Here is a 20,968-nt window from a genome sequence, read left to right as displayed (position 1 = left end):
CCCCCCAAGGTAATACATAAAACGTGGCCTGTTACTGGCCCATGAGGACAGGGTTGATGACCACTGCTCTAAGGCTCTACCCCAGTATTTATTAGACAGCCTCTAACCTATTATGGAAACATTTCCTTTAATGATAAGCCATACTTCTAAAATGTAACCCAACACTTTACCCCCTGAATCCTAACTGTAGCTCCCAACTCTATGTCCTCGTACACACGACCGTTTTCCTCGACAGAATCCATCAAGAAACTTGGTGGCAGAGCTTTTTTTGTCGAGGAAAACGGTCGTGTCTATGTTTTTCATCGAGGAAACTGTCGAGGATCTCGACGAGAAAAAAAGAGAACAAGTTCTCTTTTTCATCGACGGGAGTCTCAATTTCCTCGCCATGTTCCTCGTCGGGCTGGTTTTCGACGAGAAACACGTTTGTGTGTATGCTAAGAAACCCGCGCATGCTCAGAATAAAGTATGAGACGGGAGCGCACCTTCGGTAAAAGTAGCGTTTGTAATGGAGATAGCACATTCGTCACGCTGTAACAGACTGAAAAGTGTGAATCGTCTCTTACCAAACTTTTATTAACACGCAGTAACATGAGATTAGCAAAAGCAGCCCCAAGGGTTGTGCCAGTGGAATCGAACTTCCCCTGCCGTTGTATGTGTTGTACGTCACCGCGTTTGAGAACAAGGAGATTTGGTCTTGACAGTGTGTACGCAAAGAAAGCCTGTCGAGTTTCTCCACAAGCCTAACAAGGAACTCGTTGAGGAAAACAATGTGTCTTTTCCGACGAGTTCCTCGATCGTGTGTACGAGGCCTAACACCAAGTCTAGCTTTACCCTTAGTACAGACTGGATTCCTCTGAGCCTGACCCTGTAAGTTTCCTGTGCTGATCACAACCTGACCTGCCCTAAATCATGCAATGAGCTGATCTCACGGGCCGTCTGATGTCCTCCATCTACATACAGTGGTTAGTGGTAAAAGTTCTTCCGGCTTATAATACTAGACAGATCTGTCTTTGGTTTGTCTCAGAATTGACTTGTAGCCAACCAACTAGAGAAGAGAGACCTTTACAGAAGAGATACCTCTACAGAAGAGAGACCTCTACAGAAGAGAGACCTTTACAGAAGAGAGACCTCTACAGAAGAGAGACATCTGTATACCAGAGACACCACTGAATACAGATATACAGTCCAAGCTGATACACCGACACACTGACACCATGGCTGAGCAGGCCATCTACACCAATGTAACTCCAACCGAGACTGAAGTGACTGGAGAGAGACAACCCAAGTCCCACCGCTGTCCAGGTATGTGTGTATGATAAGAATGTTTATTATTTCTACATTCCAGGCAACAAACCTCATTCTGTTTTATGATCTCATCAGAAAGACAATATTGATAATCATGGATCTTCAATCTGATTGGATGATTATAGACTGTTATCAATATTTCAAGGAAGACTCTGTGCTTATACAAGGAACTTTGCCAAATAGTTTTATTAATTTGTAACTTTATCTCTAAAACATCCCAGATCATTACACGGAGCCTCTAGATTGTAAGCTCCGCTGGACGAGTCTCTGTCCTTGCTGTACACTGTCCAGACTCTCCATTCTAAGGCCCCGTACACACGACCGAGTTTCTCGGCAGAATTCAGACAGAAACTCGATCGGAGCCGTATTCTGCCGAGAAACCCAGTCGTGTCTACACTTTTGGCCGAGGAAACCGATGAGGAACTCGTCGAGCCAAATAGAGAACATGTTCTCTATTTCCTCGTTAGGCCCCGTACACACGTCTGAGAAACTCGACGGGCAAAACACATTGTTTTGCTCGTCGAGTTCCTTGTGAAGCCGCTGAGGATCTCGGTAAGCCAAGTTTCCTCATTGACTAACAAGGAAATAGAGAACATGTTCTCTATTTGGCTCGAGGAGTTCCTCGTCGGTTTCCTCGGCCAAAAGTGTACACACGACCGGGTTTCTCGGCAGAATACGGCTCTGATCGAGTTTCTGTCTGAATTCTGCAGAGAAACTCGGTCATGTGCACGGGGCCTCAGTCAATGAGGAAACTTGGTTTGCCGAGATCCTCGGCGGCTTCACAAGGAACTCGACGAGCAAAACGATGTGTTTTGCCCGTCGAGTTTCTTGGACGTGTGCACAGGCCTAACACTGTCTGTATGACTGAGGTCGATGAGCTAGTCAGATCTGCTCCATGTTAGTACCATATTTTATTTAATTTAAGGATTTTCCTACCACATGGTACAGTATCAGGGGCTTCCTCCTCCCTTCTGTGTTGAGTGATATCAGTGTGATGAGTCCCCTCATATCACAGAGGTGTGTGGAGTCAGGTGTAGTCATTTTGTCACTGTTCATAATCTCAATAGCTCAATTGGTTCAAACAGGACTCAGCAAACTTCAAAGGACTTCGGATGCTGAACCCAAACTCCAATGAAACCCATGAGAGTCTAATCTGTCACACTAAACATGTCCACTTTCTTGCCTGAAAGACAAAAGTTTTCTAACTTTCACACAGACTAAAAAATATTAAATTAATGTGGGTTGTTTTTAAAGAAAATGTAGCAGAATACACTTAAATTTCTGAAGAAAGATGATATATTTGCAAAATATTATAACAGAAACTAGAAAAACATTTTTTTTTCCAAATGTTATGTAGTCATTTTATATAGCAAAAAATAAAAAATAAACAGTGGTGATCAAGTACCACCTAAAGAAAGCTCTAGGTATTTAAAAAAAAATCATATACATTTTATTTGGGTTCCATGTAGCATGACCATGCAATTAATACCGGTAGTTAAAGTAGTGCAGTGCTGAATAGCAAAAAATGCCCCAGACATCAAGGGGGTAAAACCTTCCGGAGGTCAAGTGGTTAAACTGTATCTTTGTTTATGCTTTTCTATATGGCACTTTTGCTGTAGCACATTTTTTAGCAAGAATGAAAAAATAAATAAAGAGTCTTCCCGAAATGCATACCAGACCCTTTGATTCTGGTATCTCGGGACTGCTTTTGCTGATTTTGTGTTAGTAAAAGTTTGGTGTGAGACAATTCGCGTCTGTTACAACGTGATGAATGTGCTATCTCAATTACGAACGGTAGTTTTACCAGAACGAGCGCTCCCGTCTCATAACTTGCTTCTGAGCACTCACATTTTTTTCACATCGTTAAAGCCTACACACGACCGTTTTTCATGACGTGAATAAAAATGCGAAAAAATAGAGCATGTTCTACATTTTTAATGCCCATTTTTCACGTCATGAAAAATTCTCTGGAGCCCCCACACGATCGTTTTTAATGACATTTAAAAAAAATTGCATTTTTCACGTCATGAAAAACGGTTGTGTGTACGCGGCAGATAAGGGTAGGTCTAGTCCAGTTTGAAGGAAACTGAGAACATCTTGATCTCCTGGATTTCTGTAGGACCTGCCCGAAGCAGAGGACCTCACGGGCCTCATCAGCCGGGAGCCAGACAGAGTGGTATTGGACTGGCTTTGTGTGTAGGTAGTATCCATTTCCTTCAAAGAACGTTGCACCACCCATTTCACTAGAGACTCGATGCGTTGATCCTCTGTCTCTTTTTCCCCAACCGCACGGGCATAACAACGGTCACACAATGACCTGCCACAATGAACACAGCGGCAAGCTGGGACGCAGAAGCATTCCAGCTGCCATGAGGGAGCAGCAGGGGACACAAGGGAAATCAGAAGAAACCACAAACATAAAATGCCAGCCAAGGATGCATTCCATTCTTCGTGCACACAGAGGCAACTTCTCCATCTATAGACATTTTAGTGGCCACAAAGCTACATACCCGCCCGTGTCTGGGTTCTGAGCTGAACCACATGAGAAGTGTGCCGGCCATCCTGGGACATCCGAACGGACGTGAACAGCGTAGGTCCATTGGAGGAGGACAAAAAAAGAACACAGTACTGAGAGGTGGGCTGACTTTTATGGGTATGGGGTTCTATAGCATTGGAGAGGAGGTGGGGTTAACCCACACGTAGGCTGCCATGGAGTCTGTCAGGAAAGATGAAGTTACGCCAAGTAAATAGATACCTAACATGTCACACTTCAAAATTGCACGTGCTCATGGAATGGCGCCAAACTTCAGTACTTGAAAATTCCCATAGGTGACGCTTTAAAAATGTTTACAGGTCACATGTTTTTAGTTACCGAGGAGGTCTAAGGCTAGAATTATTGCTATCACTCTAATATTCACAGCAATACCTCACATGTGTGGTTTGAACACTGTTTTCATATGCTGGCGGGACTTACATATGCGTTTGCTTCTAATTAAAATGTTTTAATTTTTTCTTTAAAGGGTTTGTAAAGGTAAAAGTTTTTTTACCTTAATGCATCCTATGCATTAAGGTAAAAAAACATCTAACAGCACCCCCCCCCCCCCGAGCCCCCGTTTTACCGTTTTACTTACCTCACCGTTCGAAAGTCCCGGGCGCGTGCTTGTCATCCTGCTCGGTTCCCAGCCTGGCCGTTGATTGGCTAGGCTGGGCGGATTGATAGCAGCGCAGCCATTGGCTGGCGCTGCTGTCAATCACAGCGGATGACGCGGCGCGCCGGGGGGCGGGGCCGAGTGATACAGTCGGCGGCTATGGCCGCTGCTGTATCACGGGAGCGTGCTCGCCAAAGCTTTCCACCATGCGAGGGAGCTCGCATGAACGTGGAAAGCTTTTGCGAGGAGGAGCCGAGACAGCCGCCGAGGGACCCCAGAAGACACGGATCGGGGCCACTCTGTGCAAAACGATCTGCACAGTGGAGGTAAGTATAACATGTATGTTATTTAAAAAAAAAAAAATTGTACCTTTATTGTTCCTTTAAGTTAATTTTACTCACATTTTTCTAGTTTGATGCTTTTTTTTAAATATATTTTTTTGACCACTTTTATTCCTATTATAAGGAATTTAAACATCCCTTGTAATAGGAATATGGCATGGCAGGTCCTCTTTACAGTGAGATCTGGGGTCAATAAGTCTAGGCTGGGAAGCATGCGATTGAAACAAAAAGGATCCCAGCGTCCCAGCCAAGGTGGCAGCATTTTTTCAAATACGGAGGCCGGGCGTGACGTCATAACATTGCGCCCGGCCTCCGAATGACCATAGAGACTCTGGGGACCATCTGGCCCACTGGAAATCTCTATCGTCAGCATCCGGGGCCTGTCAGTTCCTTCTACGGTTCGCTGATTGCACAGGTCAGTCGGTAGAAGCACTGGAGGGTCGGGGGGGGGGGGGGGAAATGTCCCCTCTCGCCGCCTATAAGAACGATAAAGCGGCTGAACAACCGCTATGATCATTCTTATGGGAAAGGGAATCGCCAGATCTAAAAGAAAATATCGAAATGATGTCTGTAGCTGCCCCCATCATTCAGATATCACCACTCAAACCCAACGACATCATATGGCGGTGGGCGGGCGGCAAGTGGTTAAGGATTCAGTTCTCAGTGGGGTTTGGGATTAAATTCAAACTTACAAGCTGTTTGTCCAACGTCCTTCAAATCAAACCCAGGTATATTCGTCTCATCCAATCATGATCTTTAGTATAACAGACCTTGCAGATTTTACTATGAACCAAGAAGACACTTCACCACAACAACAATGAATGGACAACTTCAGATCAATAATTTGCCACTTCTTTTGACTTACAGATTGTTTGGTGAACTAACATTCACATAAAGCGGCCATGTCTGTCTATTTCTGTGTTTTCTTTCAAACATAGAGCTCCACTCCGCAGCCAGACCCCTCTCCGTCAGGAGGAAGTAGAGAGGAGACATTGCTGGAACTTTACAGCAGAGGAGGCTGATATCTGGATATTTATCTAGCACTACCCCCGCAGGAGCTGCTGGTTATATTTTGGGCAGGACGTAACCTCTATATTCTCGCTGTCCAAGGTGAGAGGAGAGTCCGAAGAATTTCAATGTCCACACACAGTGTAACTCTTTTCTCTTTGGGTTTATTTGGAAGAACTTTAGTAGAAAAGAAGGATGAGGGGTGGAGAGGTAGGTAGGTTCAGGTGCATAATCACAGATAGGAAACACTCCTGTTTCCAGCAAACAGTTCTCGTTGCCCCTCTAGCCAGAGTGGGTATTGCTCACCCGGATAGGTCCCTCTCACTGGCCTAGCAGCCGGGATGGCGCACAAAATAAAGTCCAGTCTCTGTCACAGACCTTCCTTTGTAGGTGAGATATCTCGGTCCGGAATCCCCCGCCACAGGATTCAGCACCCGGATCTCTTTAGCTTTGCTTCACTAGAACTTTTAGATCCGACAGGCGACACTGTCCAGCCTCTCGGTGTACGGTGCATTCTCAGATGAATTTTCCAGGCCTTCCCCCAAGGTACCAGCCTCTTGCATGGTCCTCTCCAGGATAGGTCCTCCCCTGGCTTCCTTTATCAAGTGGCTTCCTCCCGCAGGACGGACAGCACAGGATCACCTCTGCAGTACAGGCCCCAACCAGACAACTGGGCCCAGCAAACGAAGCCGCAGCCCCGGGCCAACGTGGTCCTGGAGCCAGGATTCACAACGCGCGCGCCTGGCCAGGCGCCCCCCAAGAGGCGCGGATGGACGACAGACCCTGCACCAATGGTGTCTGTCCCTTAAGTACCCATCCCCAGCATGCACAGTGAAGCAACCACTCCCACTGATTCACTGCTGAGGGGGACACTCAAAACACCATGACCTAGCTGCTGACACCCTTGGCCTGGGGTGGTAACACACCCCCAGGCGATCAATGGTGGATCACTCCCAGCACAGCCATGGCTGGAACAGAGGCTAAATTGCCCTCAATCATTCTGGTCTGAGCCAAATAACAGCTCAGACCCCCCATTAAATTTAGAGCAGCTCCTGTTCTTCAGGAGCAGGGCGCTACATCTATATGGGAGTGTCATTAGACTCATTAGACATGTGCATGACGATAATGCCCCGTACACACGATCATTTTTCGGCATGAAAAAAACGTTGTTTTAAAAAAATGTCATTTAAAATGATCATGTGTGGGCTTCACATCATTTTTCGGCTTCTGAAAAACGAAAAAAAAAAAATTCCGAGCATGCTGCATTTTTTAACGACGTTTTAAACAATGTCGTTTTTCGGGTTGTAAAAAATGATCGTGTGTGGGCTAGAACGACGTAAAAAACCTGCGCATGCTCAGAAGCAACTTATGAGACGGGAGCGCTCGTTCTGGTAAAATTACCGTTCATCACGCTGTAACAGACAAAAAAGCGCAAATCGTCTTTTACTAACACGTAATCAGTAGTGTTGCTCACGAATATTCGTATTGCGAATATTCGGCTCGAATATGGCATATTCGAGTATTCGCGATATATTTCGAATTTTGCGGTGAATATTCGCTATTCCGAATATTCGCATTTTTTCAATTTTATTTTTAAAACAGATCACATCCTATCGACGTCTAAAAGCATTGCTGGTATGATTAGAGACCCTGGGCCGAGTAGCTAAGCTGAGGCGATCCTTTTATGTTGCCGAATATAAAAAAAAAAAAAAATTGCGAATTTTCGCTAATGCGAATGCGAAAATGATTGCGAATTTTCGATAACTGTGGTAGGAGAACTCTGATTGTCTCTGATGCAAAAGGGGGGGGCTTTGTGTATGTTTCTGTTATGAATATTTGTATGTTTGATATTATTTTTTTTTTGTAAGAAGGAAAAAATTGCGCATACCTTAAAAAAAGGGGAGAATACAGCAGCAACTCAAAAATGTTATACAACATAATTTAATACAAGACAGAAAATGGAGTCGCTCTACAAGAATAAAAAATATGTCTAGTGACAAGACATGTGGGCAAATTATAAAATAAGCAAGCGCAAATAACTTGTGAAATACACAGTGAAACAAATATATAAAGAAATATAGTCCCAATAATAGAAAAATAATCTTTCATAAAAATGTCTTTGATATGTGAAGTGAAAAAAAGTCCAAAGCATGCAGCATGAACGTGTTCAATCTTCAAGGTGTTTGATTGACAAACGGCTGTGACAGATGGATAGAGTAAAGAATCACCACCAATGCAAAACACTTTTTATTTTCTATTGTAAAATATCACGAATATTCTGAGCCAATCAGAGTGCTCCTTCCGCATTTGCCGAATATTCGCAATTATTTTGTATTGTAAAATATCACGAATATTCTGAGCCAATCAGAGTGCTCCTAGCGCTGTTGTCGAAATTTCGCCATCAATATCGCATTCGCATTTTGCGAAATTTCGATAAAATATCACGAATATTCTGAGCCAATCAGAGGGCTCCTACCGCAGTTATCGAAATTTCGCAATTATTTTCGCATTCGCAATAGCGAAAATTCGCAATCATTTCATTTCGATAAAATATCACGAATATTCGAATTTAGCGAATATATCTCGAATATTCGACTATATATTCGAGATATATCGCAAAATATGGCGTATTCTGCTCAACACTAGTAATCAGCTAAAGCAGCCCAAAGGGTGGCGTCATCCGCATGGAACTTCCCCTTTATAGTGCCGTCCTACGTGTTGTACGTCACCGCGCTTTACTAGAGCATTTTTTTAAAAAGAAGGTGTGTGGGCAAGGTCGTTTTAATGATGAAGTTGGAAAAACTTTGTTTTTTCTACATGCCGAAAAATGATCGTGTGTACGTGGCATAATATTTGTTTTGTTTAGTTTTGATTCGTTAATCCAGTTATTTTGTTTAGTTAAATTTGGTTGATTCACTTAAAGGGGTTGTAAAGGATTTTTTTTTTTTTTTTTCATAATAAGCATCCTTTACCTGCATACATTCCTCTTTTCACTTCCTCATTGTTGGTTTTTGCTCAGAAGTTGCTCTATTTCTTCTCTGTTCTGTTCACTTCCTGCTTGTCTGATTGTTACTGACCACCGTGACGGGAGGCTTTACTGCGGTGGTCAGTGAGGTGCTCACCCCCTCCTGGGAACTACATCTTTGCGGCAGGACGCTCTCTACGTGTTAGAGACTTCAAGGAGGTGTGAATTACTGGGCGTGCCGCAATTCATACTGGGAAATGTAGTTCTTACAGGAAGTGAATGAGAGAACAGAAACTAGAATGCCGGAGGTGATATAGATGAAGGAATATAATAGATATTTACTCGTTTTTTAACAGAATCATTACACTATTCTGTCTGCCTTGCAGACATTAATTTTAGGCAAATTTTTTTTTTCCTTTACAACTCCTTTAATTGGTATTTAGGATTCTAATTCAGAATTCGTATTCGTAATTTTTCAAATTTATTGACTTTTTTATAAATTTGAATTATTCGAATTGCTAAATTTTGAATTGGCCGCATTGAAAACTTTATTTTTTATTTTTTTATTCGAATGTGGCAAAGTGAACAAACAAAAGAAAAATCTTCATCAAATGATTACAATGGGCCAGATTCACAGAGCAAGTACGCCGGCGTATCTACTGATACACCGGCGTACTTTCAAATTTCCCGCGTCGTATCTTTAGTTTGAATCCTCATAACAAGATATGACGGCTTCTGGGTTCAATCCGACAGGCGTACGGCTTCGTACGCCTTCGGATCGTAGGTGCAATACTTCGGCGCCCGCTGGGTGGAGTTTGCGTAATTTTCCGCGTTGGGTATGCAAATTAACGATTTACGACGATCCACGAACGTACGCGCGGCCGTCGCATTTTCTAACGTCGTCTGGAGTCGGCTTTTTCCGGCGTATAGTTAAATCTGGTATTTTGCGGCGTATACATAGACTTGCCATGTTAAGTATGGCCGTTGTTGCCGCGTCGAAATTTGAAAAAATTCTTGCGTAAGTCGTCCGTGAATAGGGATGGACGTAACTCACGTCTAAGTTAAAAAAATTACGTCCTAGCGACGTCATTTAGCGCAATGCACGGCGGGAAATTTTGCAAAGACGCATGCGCACTTCATTCGGCGCGGGGACGCGCTTCATTTAAATGAAACCCGCCCCCAACCCGCCCAATTTGAAATCCGCCGCCAGAAATACACTACGCCGCCGTAACTTACGACGCAAATTCTTCCTGGATTCGACTTAAAGCCAGGTAAGATACGGCAGCGTAGTGTATCTCTGATACGCTGCGCCTGTTCATTTCTATGTGGATCTGGCCCAATGACTCTTTAAATCACCTTTGGCTTAACTAAAACAGCATTTTTTCCAAATGGTTTTCTAACAACATGCACATCTTTGATTTCCAAATTTTTGATTTCAGCAATATGTGTACAGTAAGAATTCGACTGGAGTTCGATGTAAAATTCCATTTGAATTTCAGTCCGAATTTCCAAAATTCGGTTGAATTTTGTTTCAATATTTGGAGCATTCGGTAAAATTTGTTTAAATTGTAGTTCGGGTATTCGGATATATCCGAATCTCTGAATAACAAAAATTTTGACTGAATATATAGTCGGAACAAAACAAACCCATACATGTCTAACACTCATACATTACAGTGATCCAGGGAGAGTCCCAACACTTCTAATACCCTGCAGAGGTGTATCTGCATGCGTGGTCGACCATTCTAGAGATAGATGGTCCATCCTCTCTGGTAAGTGCCCCCGCGAATAGGGGGATGGGTGTCACAAGAGGAGTGATTTGAAATCTGGTGGTGGAATGCTGAATCATCTTCTTTCTATATTTACCATGTGGAGAGAATCTTTCTAACACTTTTAATTGATTTATGGGTTTTCATGGACTATTGATTTCACTGGGACTTGTGTAAATCACTATATTGATGTCGTATTTATCACAAATGTTCTCATTTCACAGAGCGTGACTTTATATACCTTTAGTTATATTTCTGTGTCTTGTATTGCAGATGATCATTAGGAAATTTGAATATTTCTTCCACATATCCTGATAAGTGATACATTCATTCTTGATGGATTTTGCTTGTCCATAGTTGGACCCTTTATGGTCTCCAGACATAGTTGGACCCTTTATGGTCTCCAGACATAGTTGGACCCTTTATGGTCTCCAGACATAGTTGGACCCTTTATGGTCTCCAGACATAGTTGGACCCTTTATGGTCTCCAGACATAGTTGGACCCTTTATGGTCTCCAGACATAGTTGGACCCTTTATGGTCTCCAGACATAGTTGGACCCTTTATGGTCTCCAGACATAGTTGGACCCATTATGGTCTCCAGACATAGTTGGACCCTTTATGGTCTCCAGACATAGTTGGTTGGTTGGCATCTAATCACTGAGTGTGGGTATTTTTTGTCTTTCCAGGTCACCATTTCTGGAACTCTTCATTCACATTTGGCTTCCTCCTTCTGACTTATTTTGTTGTGTTCGCTTTCTGGTTATGGCACGTGATACAGAGTGAGTCCATCCGCCTTCAGATCTAATAGCTGTAATTAGGTTATGAGTGTTTTTGTAGAGAAGATATAGGGAGAGATGCATTTAATCTCCTGGCCTCTCCTTGTTTCAGTTGGAACCAAAAATCCAGATGATGAGCTGAGACTGGAGCTGAACAGAAGTCTGGAGACCCAACAGAACGTGATTCAGATGCTGGAAGACGCCAAACAACGCGTGGCCTGCCTGAGAAGAGCCATCCTGGTGTCAGGTCCAAAACCTTCTACAAACATTCTTTATATACCGTAGAAGATATAAGAAATATAGTAGGAGCGTACCCAGATCCAAGGCACTGCTCCAAAACATCCAACTCCCAACGCTCACGGATCATTCGGGTGCTGGTTCCTGACTATAAGAAATATAGTTGGCTTAAATCATAAAAGTATAAAAGGCATAATGATTTATATGAAAAAATGTTACTACAGCGCTACAAAATACTTAATTATATGTGACATCAAAAAAAATCCTAAATAATAAACGCAGCATATGTTATGTTAGTCAAACAAAAAACTAAAAATCAATAATAATAATAATATGCGCTGAGTATTAACTTCTGTGATGTGAACCGGAACCACAAACCATAGGTGATTCAAATTCAGTACATGTGTATAAAAATAATTAGTCCAAATGCATGCTACTGAGCATGCAACTACAACACACCTCCTGAGTGCAAGTGCTGTGTACTGGCTTGAAAGATAAGTATGGGGTGATCAAATTCTACAGACTCCAAGCTGATTTGCTTCACATGTGAGTATCAGATCTTCCACAGTTGTGCAGCTCATGTGAAAAACAGAGAGACAAAAAGAGAAATCCTCATTGTGCAGATAACATACAACCATATGGAAACAATTTGACAAGCTTGAGATAGGTCACACTCACGAATCCACCGATTAATATCGGCAAACAAACAATCCTCATTTGGCTGCTCAGCATACGATGTGTCTCCTCATTCGGATGTGTAATCCGCCCCGTTCGTAGCTCTTCCCCCACGCGTTACATCACTAGACACGTGACTTAATCATGGGAGTTATTTTTATACACATGTACTGAATTTGACTCAACTATGGTTTGTGGTTCCGGTTCACATCACATAAGTTAATACTCAGCGCATATTATTATTATTGATCATAATGATTTATAAAAGTGCAATAATATGGATCGATAATGGATAAAAAAAAATAAAAAATGGGTGTTCCATCATATAGTATATTTAGTATTGCAGTTTTTTTAATTTTCTTTTTACGGTATAGACTTTAAATGTAGTTATTTTACTAATTAGATTTAGGTTTTATATACTTTTATGCATTTATATAATACATCTCAGACAGTTGTGTGATATAAAGGCGCTAAATATCACTAGATGACATAACACCTCTAAACCTTGTACAGTTGTAATGCTTTATGTGCTTTTATACATTTAGACAATTGAAATGACATGGCATGTTTTATTGGAAAACGTTGAATGATATACAGGTACATTGTCATAAAAAAAAAAAAAAATGTTTATTTCTAAATTAGATAATAGAAGAAGTGACACAAAAGGTTAGTTTTGAAATAAATAAATCAAATTGCCCAAAAAATAACTACATATTAATAAAATGAATAATAATAATAATTATTATTAACATTGTTATTGTTGTTATTATTATTATTATTATTGTTATTATTATTGTAGGCTTTTAAACCTACAATAATTTAAATAATAACCATAATAATAATAATAATAATAATAATAATAACCATAATAATAATAATAATAATAATAATAATAATAATAATAAAACCAATAATAATAATAATTATTATTATAATTGTTGTTATTATTAATATTATTATGGTTATTATTTATATTATTATTATTATTTATTATATTATTATTATTATTATTATTATTATTAGTATTGTAGGCTTTTCAGCCTACAATAATATAAATAATAACCATAATAATAATATTAAAACCAATAATAATAATTATTATTATTATTGTTGTTGTTATTGTTATTATTAATATTATTATGGTTATTATTTATATTATTATTATGGTTATTATTATTATTATTATTATTATTATTATTATTATTATTATGGTTATGTGCGCCAAAATCCTCTATTGCAATGTAATTATATGTCCTACTTTCCATGTTATTTCATATTCTTCCTCAGATCACACCAGTAAGTGTCTCCAGGGATGGACATTGGTGAATCAGAAATGTTATTTCCTCTCCACTGATAAGAAGACGCGAGAGGACAGCGAGCGGTTCTGTGCGGGGAACGGAGCTGTGTTGGCCACGGTGAGAAGTAAAGACTCCATACTGAAGGTAATTTCTTCCCAATGACTGGTGTCCTGATGTCCTCCACCTTCCCTTAGGGTGTTGATCCCTTTTCTTATGACAAAGCAAATGTAGAGCAATTGTATGATAGAATTTCCATACATACATAGTGTAATGGGACCGGGTTAGTTGGACCAGAGTCTCCACTGATGAAGAAGTGGTAGTTTTCCATAATCTGGTGATTGGTAGTCTTGCGGCCAATAGGATGTGGTTTATAACTGTACGCAAGTATGGAGGGAAGTTTTCATTACCAATATTGAGTATAGCTAGGCTGGGGGGGCTGGCGGACTTTTGATTGAGCTATTTCCAAAATGAGACTGTATTTTTGTACTTCTTGCCAATGTTCATTTAAACTGTACTGAGACTTATTTTTCAATAAACCGTTTGTAAACAAAAAGAAAATGTCCCAGCATCAGTTGGAGTAAACCATGCCACATCTTTGTGTCAGAGAGAAATTGTGCCGCCTTGTCTATGTCACTGTTAGTAATTGGGCTCCATCATTGGTGTCATTGGGCCCCATTGTTGGTGTCACTGGGAGGAATTGTGCCCTATTTTTGGTGTCATTGGGAGGAAATGTGCCACATGATAGGTGTCATTATTGCCTGATTGTTGTTGTCATTGGGAGGAACTGTGCCCCATCCTTGGTGCCATTGGCAGGAATTGTGCCCTTTCATTGGTGTCAGTGAATGAAACAGTGCCCCAAGGGCTGGATAGATCCACTCCACCTGGCCTCCTGCCCTGTACAGATCCACTCCACCTGGCCTCCTGCCCTGTACAGATCCACTCCACCTGGCCTCCTGCCCTGTACAGATCCACTCCACCTGGCCTCCTGCCCTGTACAGATCCACTCCACCTGGCCTCCTGCCCTGTACAGATCCACTCCACCTGGCCTCCTGCCCTGTACAGATCCACTCCACCTGGCCTCCTGCCCTGTACAGATCCACTCCACCTGGCCTCCTGCCCTGTACAGATCCACTCCACCTGGCCTCCTGCCCTGTACAGATCCACTCCACTTGGCCTCCTGCCCTGTACAGATCCACTCCACCTGGCCTCCTGCCCTGTACAGATCCACTCCACCTGGTCTCCTGCCCTGTACAGATCCACTCCACCTGGTCTCCTGCCTTGGGTGTGCTGTCTACATTCTCACAGATGTGGGGTGTTTAGCGCATCGCTGAAAGAGGGCTCTACCTAAAAGGGGCCTAGCACCTGATGACACTATCTGTTGTAACCAGACACTATACTGGTACAGAGACACCTAGTGGCAAGATGATTAGCTGCACCTGTCTACAACTGTCTTTTGAGTCACCGCATGGGTCAAAGATTGTTCAGCCTCAATCAACCTATTCATGGATTACCACACGTAAACTAATACCACTTTTACATCTTATATGATTATTATTTTGATTAATATTTTATGATGTGTTTCAGTGTCACATCCAGAGTAAGAATGAGGAGTTCTGGGTTGGATTACAGAAGAGGGTTACATGGACTGGAGACGTTGCAATGACTCAGTGGTTTTGGCCTGATAACACGACAGAGTGAGTATCCTCCTTCACATCCTCATGTATAGATATAAGATTTGTATGTACTGCATGTATATATGTATGAATCTGTACAATCATATCTGTCCCCCAGAGATTTTACAGACGGGCTTTCTGGTTGTATTGCAGTGTATTTCTACTGCTTTCCACTCCAATGGTTCCTATTGAAGCAGCTTGTGCTGGCTCCCGCTGCATCCCTAGTAACCATTGCCGTTATTGGTACCTTGCGCTCCTCCACCTTCTCTTTGAGGATATCCCACAGATGATCAATAGGGTTTAGGTCTGGAGACATGCTTGGCCAGTCCATCACCTTTACCCTCAGCTTCTTTAGCAAGGCAGAGGTGGTCTTGGAGGTGTGTTAGGGGTCGTTATCATGTTGGAATACTGCCCTGCAGTCCAGTCTCTGAAGGGAGGGGATCATGCTCTGCTTCAGTAGGTCACAGTACATGTTGGCATTCATGATCCCCTCAACGATCTGTAGCTCCCCAGTGCGGGTGTCTTGTCGAGCTGATTCCTCCATCGATATGGTTCCTGCCTCGACTGCGCAGGCGCAATAGGAGGCCATGGAAATCTCTGAGCCTCAGCAGCTGATTGTCAGCTTAGACAAGCTCGCTCCCGCTGCCTGAAGCCTGCTTATACACGGCGCCAGGGCCGCCATCAGGAATTATGGGGCCCCTTACACCGCTTCAGGCATGGGCCCCCTGGAGCAGAGAACAGGAGGGGAAGGGGGTGCTGCTTCCTGAAATTGAGAAGCGGGGGGGCTGCCACGAATTGAGAAGCAGGGGGGGACCCTTTACGAAAAAAAGAAGAAATAAAGACAAATATATATATAAAAAAAAGGGGGTAGCCATTCGGGGCCCTGGGGACCTCTGGGCCCTTTAATAAAAAGAATAAAATAAATAAAAAATATATATAAAAAATATATCAATTTTTTTTTTTTAAAGGGCAACCCCCTTTTTAAAAAGGGCCCTGGGGACCTCGGGCCCTTTAATAAAAAAAATAAAAAATAATAATATAAAATATTTTTTTAATTTGTTTATAGAAAAAGGGGGGTTGCCATCCGGGGTTTAATATTCATAATTTAATATTCATAATAATAATAATAATAATAATATTTTATTTAAATTTTTATATATATATATATATATATATATATATATATATATATATATATATATATATATATATAAAATTAAAAGAAATAAAAAAATATATAAAAAAAATATTTGTTTTTTATATAAAAAAAAAGGGGGGTTGTCATCCGGGGCCCTGGGGATCTCCGGGCCCCTGGGGACCTCCGGAACCCTAAAAAAAAAAAATTGGCCCTTTAATAAAAAAATAAATAAAAATATATAAAAAAAATATATATATATATTTTTTAAATAATTAAAAAAAGGGGGGTTGCCGTCCGGGGCCACTGGGCCCCTGGGGACCTCTAAAAAAATATATATTGAAAAAATATATATATTTTTTTATAAAAGAATAAATAAAAAAAAAGGGGGTTGCCATCTGGGGCCCTGGGGGGCTCCGGGCCCCTGGGGACCTCCGGACCCTTAAAGAAAAATAAAACAGGTGTACTGCCTGTACCCCCCTGATGGCGGCCCTGCACGGCGCTCTATAGTACACGCCGCTCTACACAGCAAGGGCAGGCAAGGGGCGGATGTGATATTGAGCAGTGCTTTTTTGATTGGTTATCCACACTGCTCTATACAGCAAGGGACTGTATCATATCCGCCGCTTGCTACAAAGAGCGGCATGGATAACCAATCAAAAAAACACTGGTCAATACAACATCCTCCCCTTGCTGGCCCTTGCTGTGTAGATGGGCGTGTATAATCAGCCATCGGGAGCAAGCGTGTCTACAGCTGATGAACAGCTGTTCCCGCTCTGAGGTTTCCATCGGCTCGGGAACCATATCGATGGTGGGAACCAGCTCGCCAGAACACCGGCAGCACTCATGCAGCCCCAGACCATGACACTCCCACCACCATGCCTGACTGTAGACAAGACACACTTGTCTTTGTCCTCCTCACCTGGTTGCCGCCACACACGCCTGACACCATCTGACACCAAATAACGTTATCTTGTCTCATCAGACCACAGGACACGGTTCCAGTAATCCGTGTCCTTAGTCTGCTTGTCTCCAGCAAACTGTTTGCGGCTCTTTCTTGTGCATCATCTTTAGAAGAGGCTTCCTTCTGGGACGACAGCCATGCAGACCAATTTGATGCAGTGTGCGGTGTATGGTCTGAGCACTGACAGGCTGACCCCTCCCTCGCCCCACCCCTTCAACCTCTGCAGCAATGCTGGCAGCACTCATACGTCTATTTCTCAAAGACAACCTCTGGATATATGACGCTGAGCACGTGACCTCGCCTTCTTTGAGGCCTGTTCTGAGGGGAACCCCTCCTGTTAAACCGCTGAATGGTCTTGGCCACCATGCTGCAGATCAGTTTCAGGGTTTAACAATCTTATTATAGCCTAGGCCATCTTTATGTAGAGCATAAAGATGGCCTTTGCACCTCTTTGCCATGAGGTGCCATGTTGAACTTCCAGTGACCAGAATGAGAGAGTGAGAGCGATAACACCAAATTTAACACACCTGCTCCCCATTCACACCTGTAACACTAACAAGTCACATGACACCGGGCAGGGAAAATTGCTAATCGGGCCCAATTTGGAAATTTTTCCCTAGGGGTGTACTCACTTTTGTTGCCAGCGGTTTAGACATTAATAGCTGTGTGTTGAGTTATTTTGATTTTACAGCAAAATCACTGCTCCCTGCCAAATAGATTTTTTTTTTTTTGCCCTGGTACATGTTACCCAGGGCAGTGCCCACTCCTTTTTTGACCATTCTTAGTCCAGCATAGGGCGTTTTTGATTTGACAGATTCGGCTCCCATCGATTTCAATGAGGTTTTGGATCAGAATCCAAGCAAAGTTCGCCAGGCGCTGCTCAGACTTAATTCAGGGCACTTCGGCTCATTCCTATCCAGTATATTTGGAAGCAGCAAAAGATATCAGTGCAGTCATCCTCAAACCCAGGGGTCTCCAGACTTTCGAAACAAAGGGCCAGTTTATGGTCCTTCAGACATAAGGTGGGCCGGACTTTGGTCATTGGGTGTAGAAAAGGTCTCGATTTCAGTGGAAAAAAACAACGACCCATCTTTGATGTAAGTGGAAAGAATTGTGCCCCATTGTTGGTGTTTTTGGGAAGGAATTGTGCCCCATCGTTGGCGTCATTGGGAGAGTCTGTGCCCCTTCATTGGTGTCAGTGGGGAATTATGCCCCACTGTTAATTTTCAGTGGATGAAATAATTCCCCTGAGGGCCAGATAAAAGCAAGCAAAGGGCCACATCTGGCCCTCGGGCCGCAGTTTGGAGACCACTGCTCTAACCTATTAGTGTATTAGTACAGAGACATGCTGTATATAGATGCAAGGAAGCTTACTGGCAAGTCGCCCATCCTATCTAAAGGTGTAGAGATCAGCCGAGGATTTCTCAGCCTAGAAATGGCGATGTGTGCAGGAGGGGCACCCTTTGCAGAGGGACATTGGCCTAGTATGTGTTGTGCTTTAATATTGTGGCTTGGTTGGCAGATCTGGGCACTCAAAAAAAAAATTGTACACTTGTTTTTGGTTGCCCCTTCCCCACACTCAGGCCCGTCGGAACAGGACAGGCAAAACAAGCAACTGCTTGGGGCCCCGAGCTGGCCTGGGGTCCCAGCAGAGCGCCGCTGCCGCCGCTTCCTATAAATACTGCAGCCTGTAGCGTGGCCGAGCTCCTTTCCTAATTCCTCTTGCAGTCCGGCCGATTAACGTAACCGCGTGGTACAGGAGATTCAGTTTCCTGTTCCCGGCCGGACTGACAGGAAGTGCACACACTCAGTGCTCACTTCCTTTCAGTCCGGCCGGAAACAGCAAACCGAATCTTCTGCAGTGCGGTATGTAAAAAGAACATGGGGGGGAGCCAGGGAGGCAGTCAGAAGAAGTACTAGCTGATGTTTGGCAGCAGCAGCTGTATGCGGCGATATGCGTTAGGGAGGGGGGCAGCAGCTGTATGCAGCGGTATGCGGTAGGGAGGGGGGTTTAAAAGAACGTGGGGGGAAGGCAGTTAGAAGAAGTACCAGCCGACGTTCGGCAGCAGCAACCCAGCCCCCCCTCAGCCCCCCCCTGCTTCTCAACTTGAAACTGAGCAACACCCCCTCCCCCGCTTCTTGCTTGGGGCCCCCAAATTCCTTCAAACGACCCTGCCCACACTCCCTAGACCCTAGAGAGCTACTTGGATATCAGGTGGTAGAAAACACAGAGCAGACTCTTCCTCCTTACCTACTGATACAAAGAGTTGATGGTGTTCTCTCTTCTCTCCAGGTTGTCTCTGCAAAACACGCAAACCACAAACTGTGCGAAGATGGGGAAAACGATCGCATTATCTCCGTGTTCCGATCTCCTTCCCTGGATCTGTGAGAGAAAACCCGACAAATCCAACTTACTGGAGGAAGCCAACGCCTGCTAGTGGTGGAAAGAGCCACTGACTGCAAGATCTACAATACCCAAACAATATGGAGGCTTTCCCTACAGAAAACTATATTGACTGATATGTTGATGACGGATATCATGAGAAGACTTCCATTTTACCCCGTGCCACCAAAAAAAAAAACGTTTTCATTTCTTTGCACAACTTTGCAGTATTCTTCAAGCCCCCCGGTGCCCAACCTGAGGCCGAAATACTGCATGTGTTCCTTTGTTATGATGTGCAACCATTAGGGATGAGCCGAACGCCCCCCTGTTTCCGTTCACAGCAAAACATGCGAACAGGCAAAATATTTATTCGAACATCCGAACACCGTTAAAGTCTATGGGACGTGAACATGAATAATATCAAAAGTGCTCATTTTAAAGGTTAATATGCAAGTTATTGTCATAAAAAGTGTTTGGGGACCCGGGTCCTGCCCCAGGGGACATGTATCAATGCAAAAAAAGTTTTAAAAACAGAAGTTTTTTCGGGAGCAGTGAATTTAATAATGCTAAAAGTGAAACAATTAAAGTGAAATATTCCTTTACATTTCTTACCTAGGGGGGGTGTCTATAGCATGCCTGTAAAGTGGCGCATTTTTTCCAGTGTTTAGAACTGTCCCTGCACAAAATGACATTTCTAAAGGGAAAGAAAAAGTCGGGTCCCGGCAATACATAAAAGTCATTGAAAAAAACGGCATGGGTTCCCCCCCCCACCACTCCATTACCAGGCCCTTTGGTATAAGTATTAAAGGGGAACCCCAAACCATTTTTTTTTAAATGCGTGGTGGTCCCTTCCAAATTTCATACCAGGCCCTTCAGGTCTGGTATGGATATTAACCACTTGTCCACCGGGCCTATTCCGGCACTTCTCTCCTTCATGTAAAAATCTAAAAAAAATTGCTAGAAAATTAATTAGAACCCCCAAACATTATATATATTTTTTTTAGCAGACACCCTAGGGAATAAAATGGCGGTCATTGCAACTTTTTTTCCCGCATGGTATTTGCACAATAATTTTTCAAACGCCTTTTTTGGGGCAAAAATGTATAATGTGAAAGACGATGTTACGCCGAGTAAATAGATACCTAACATGTCATGCTTTAAAATTGCACACACTCGTGGAATGGCGCCAAACTTCGGTTCTTAAAAGTCTCCATAGGCGACGCTTTAATTTTTTTTACAGGTTACTATTTTCGAGTTACAGAGGAGGTCTAGTGCTAGAATTGTTGCA

The 20,968-nt window shown here is 42.8% G+C and overlaps 1 protein-coding gene across 1 annotated transcript; it reads left to right on the top strand.

Annotated features, from left to right (window-relative positions):
* The first annotated feature begins 1,214 nt into the window (after positions 1–1,214).
* LOC120946077 (killer cell lectin-like receptor subfamily G member 1) lies at positions 1,215–20,052 on the top strand. The gene is made up of 6 exons (XM_040360801.1): positions 1,215–1,302; positions 11,226–11,318; positions 11,428–11,562; positions 13,515–13,669; positions 15,110–15,219; positions 19,591–20,052. The coding sequence occupies exons 1-6, from the start codon at positions 1,215–1,217 to the stop codon at positions 19,733–19,735; spliced, it is 726 nt and encodes a 241-aa protein (XP_040216735.1). The 3' UTR covers positions 19,736–20,052.
* The last annotated feature ends 916 nt before the right edge of the window (positions 20,053–20,968 follow it).

This window comes from Rana temporaria, chromosome 1 (assembly GCF_905171775.1).
Source record: "Rana temporaria chromosome 1, aRanTem1.1, whole genome shotgun sequence".
Classification (NCBI taxonomy): domain Eukaryota; kingdom Metazoa; phylum Chordata; class Amphibia; order Anura; family Ranidae; genus Rana; species Rana temporaria.
The sequence above is the reverse complement of the archived record's forward strand: the minus strand, read 5'-3'. Positions and strand labels throughout refer to the sequence as shown.

Coding starts and splice junctions, on each gene's coding strand:
- LOC120946077 (XM_040360801.1), top strand. CDS start 1,215: ATGGCTGAGCAGGCCATCTACACCAATGTAACTCCAACCGAGACTGAA. Junction 1,303..11,225: donor CAAGTCCCACCGCTGTCCAG/GTATGTGTGTAT, acceptor TTGTCTTTCCAG/GTCACCATTTCTGGAACTCT. Junction 11,319..11,427: donor GTTATGGCACGTGATACAGA/GTGAGTCCATCC, acceptor TCCTTGTTTCAG/TTGGAACCAAAAATCCAGAT.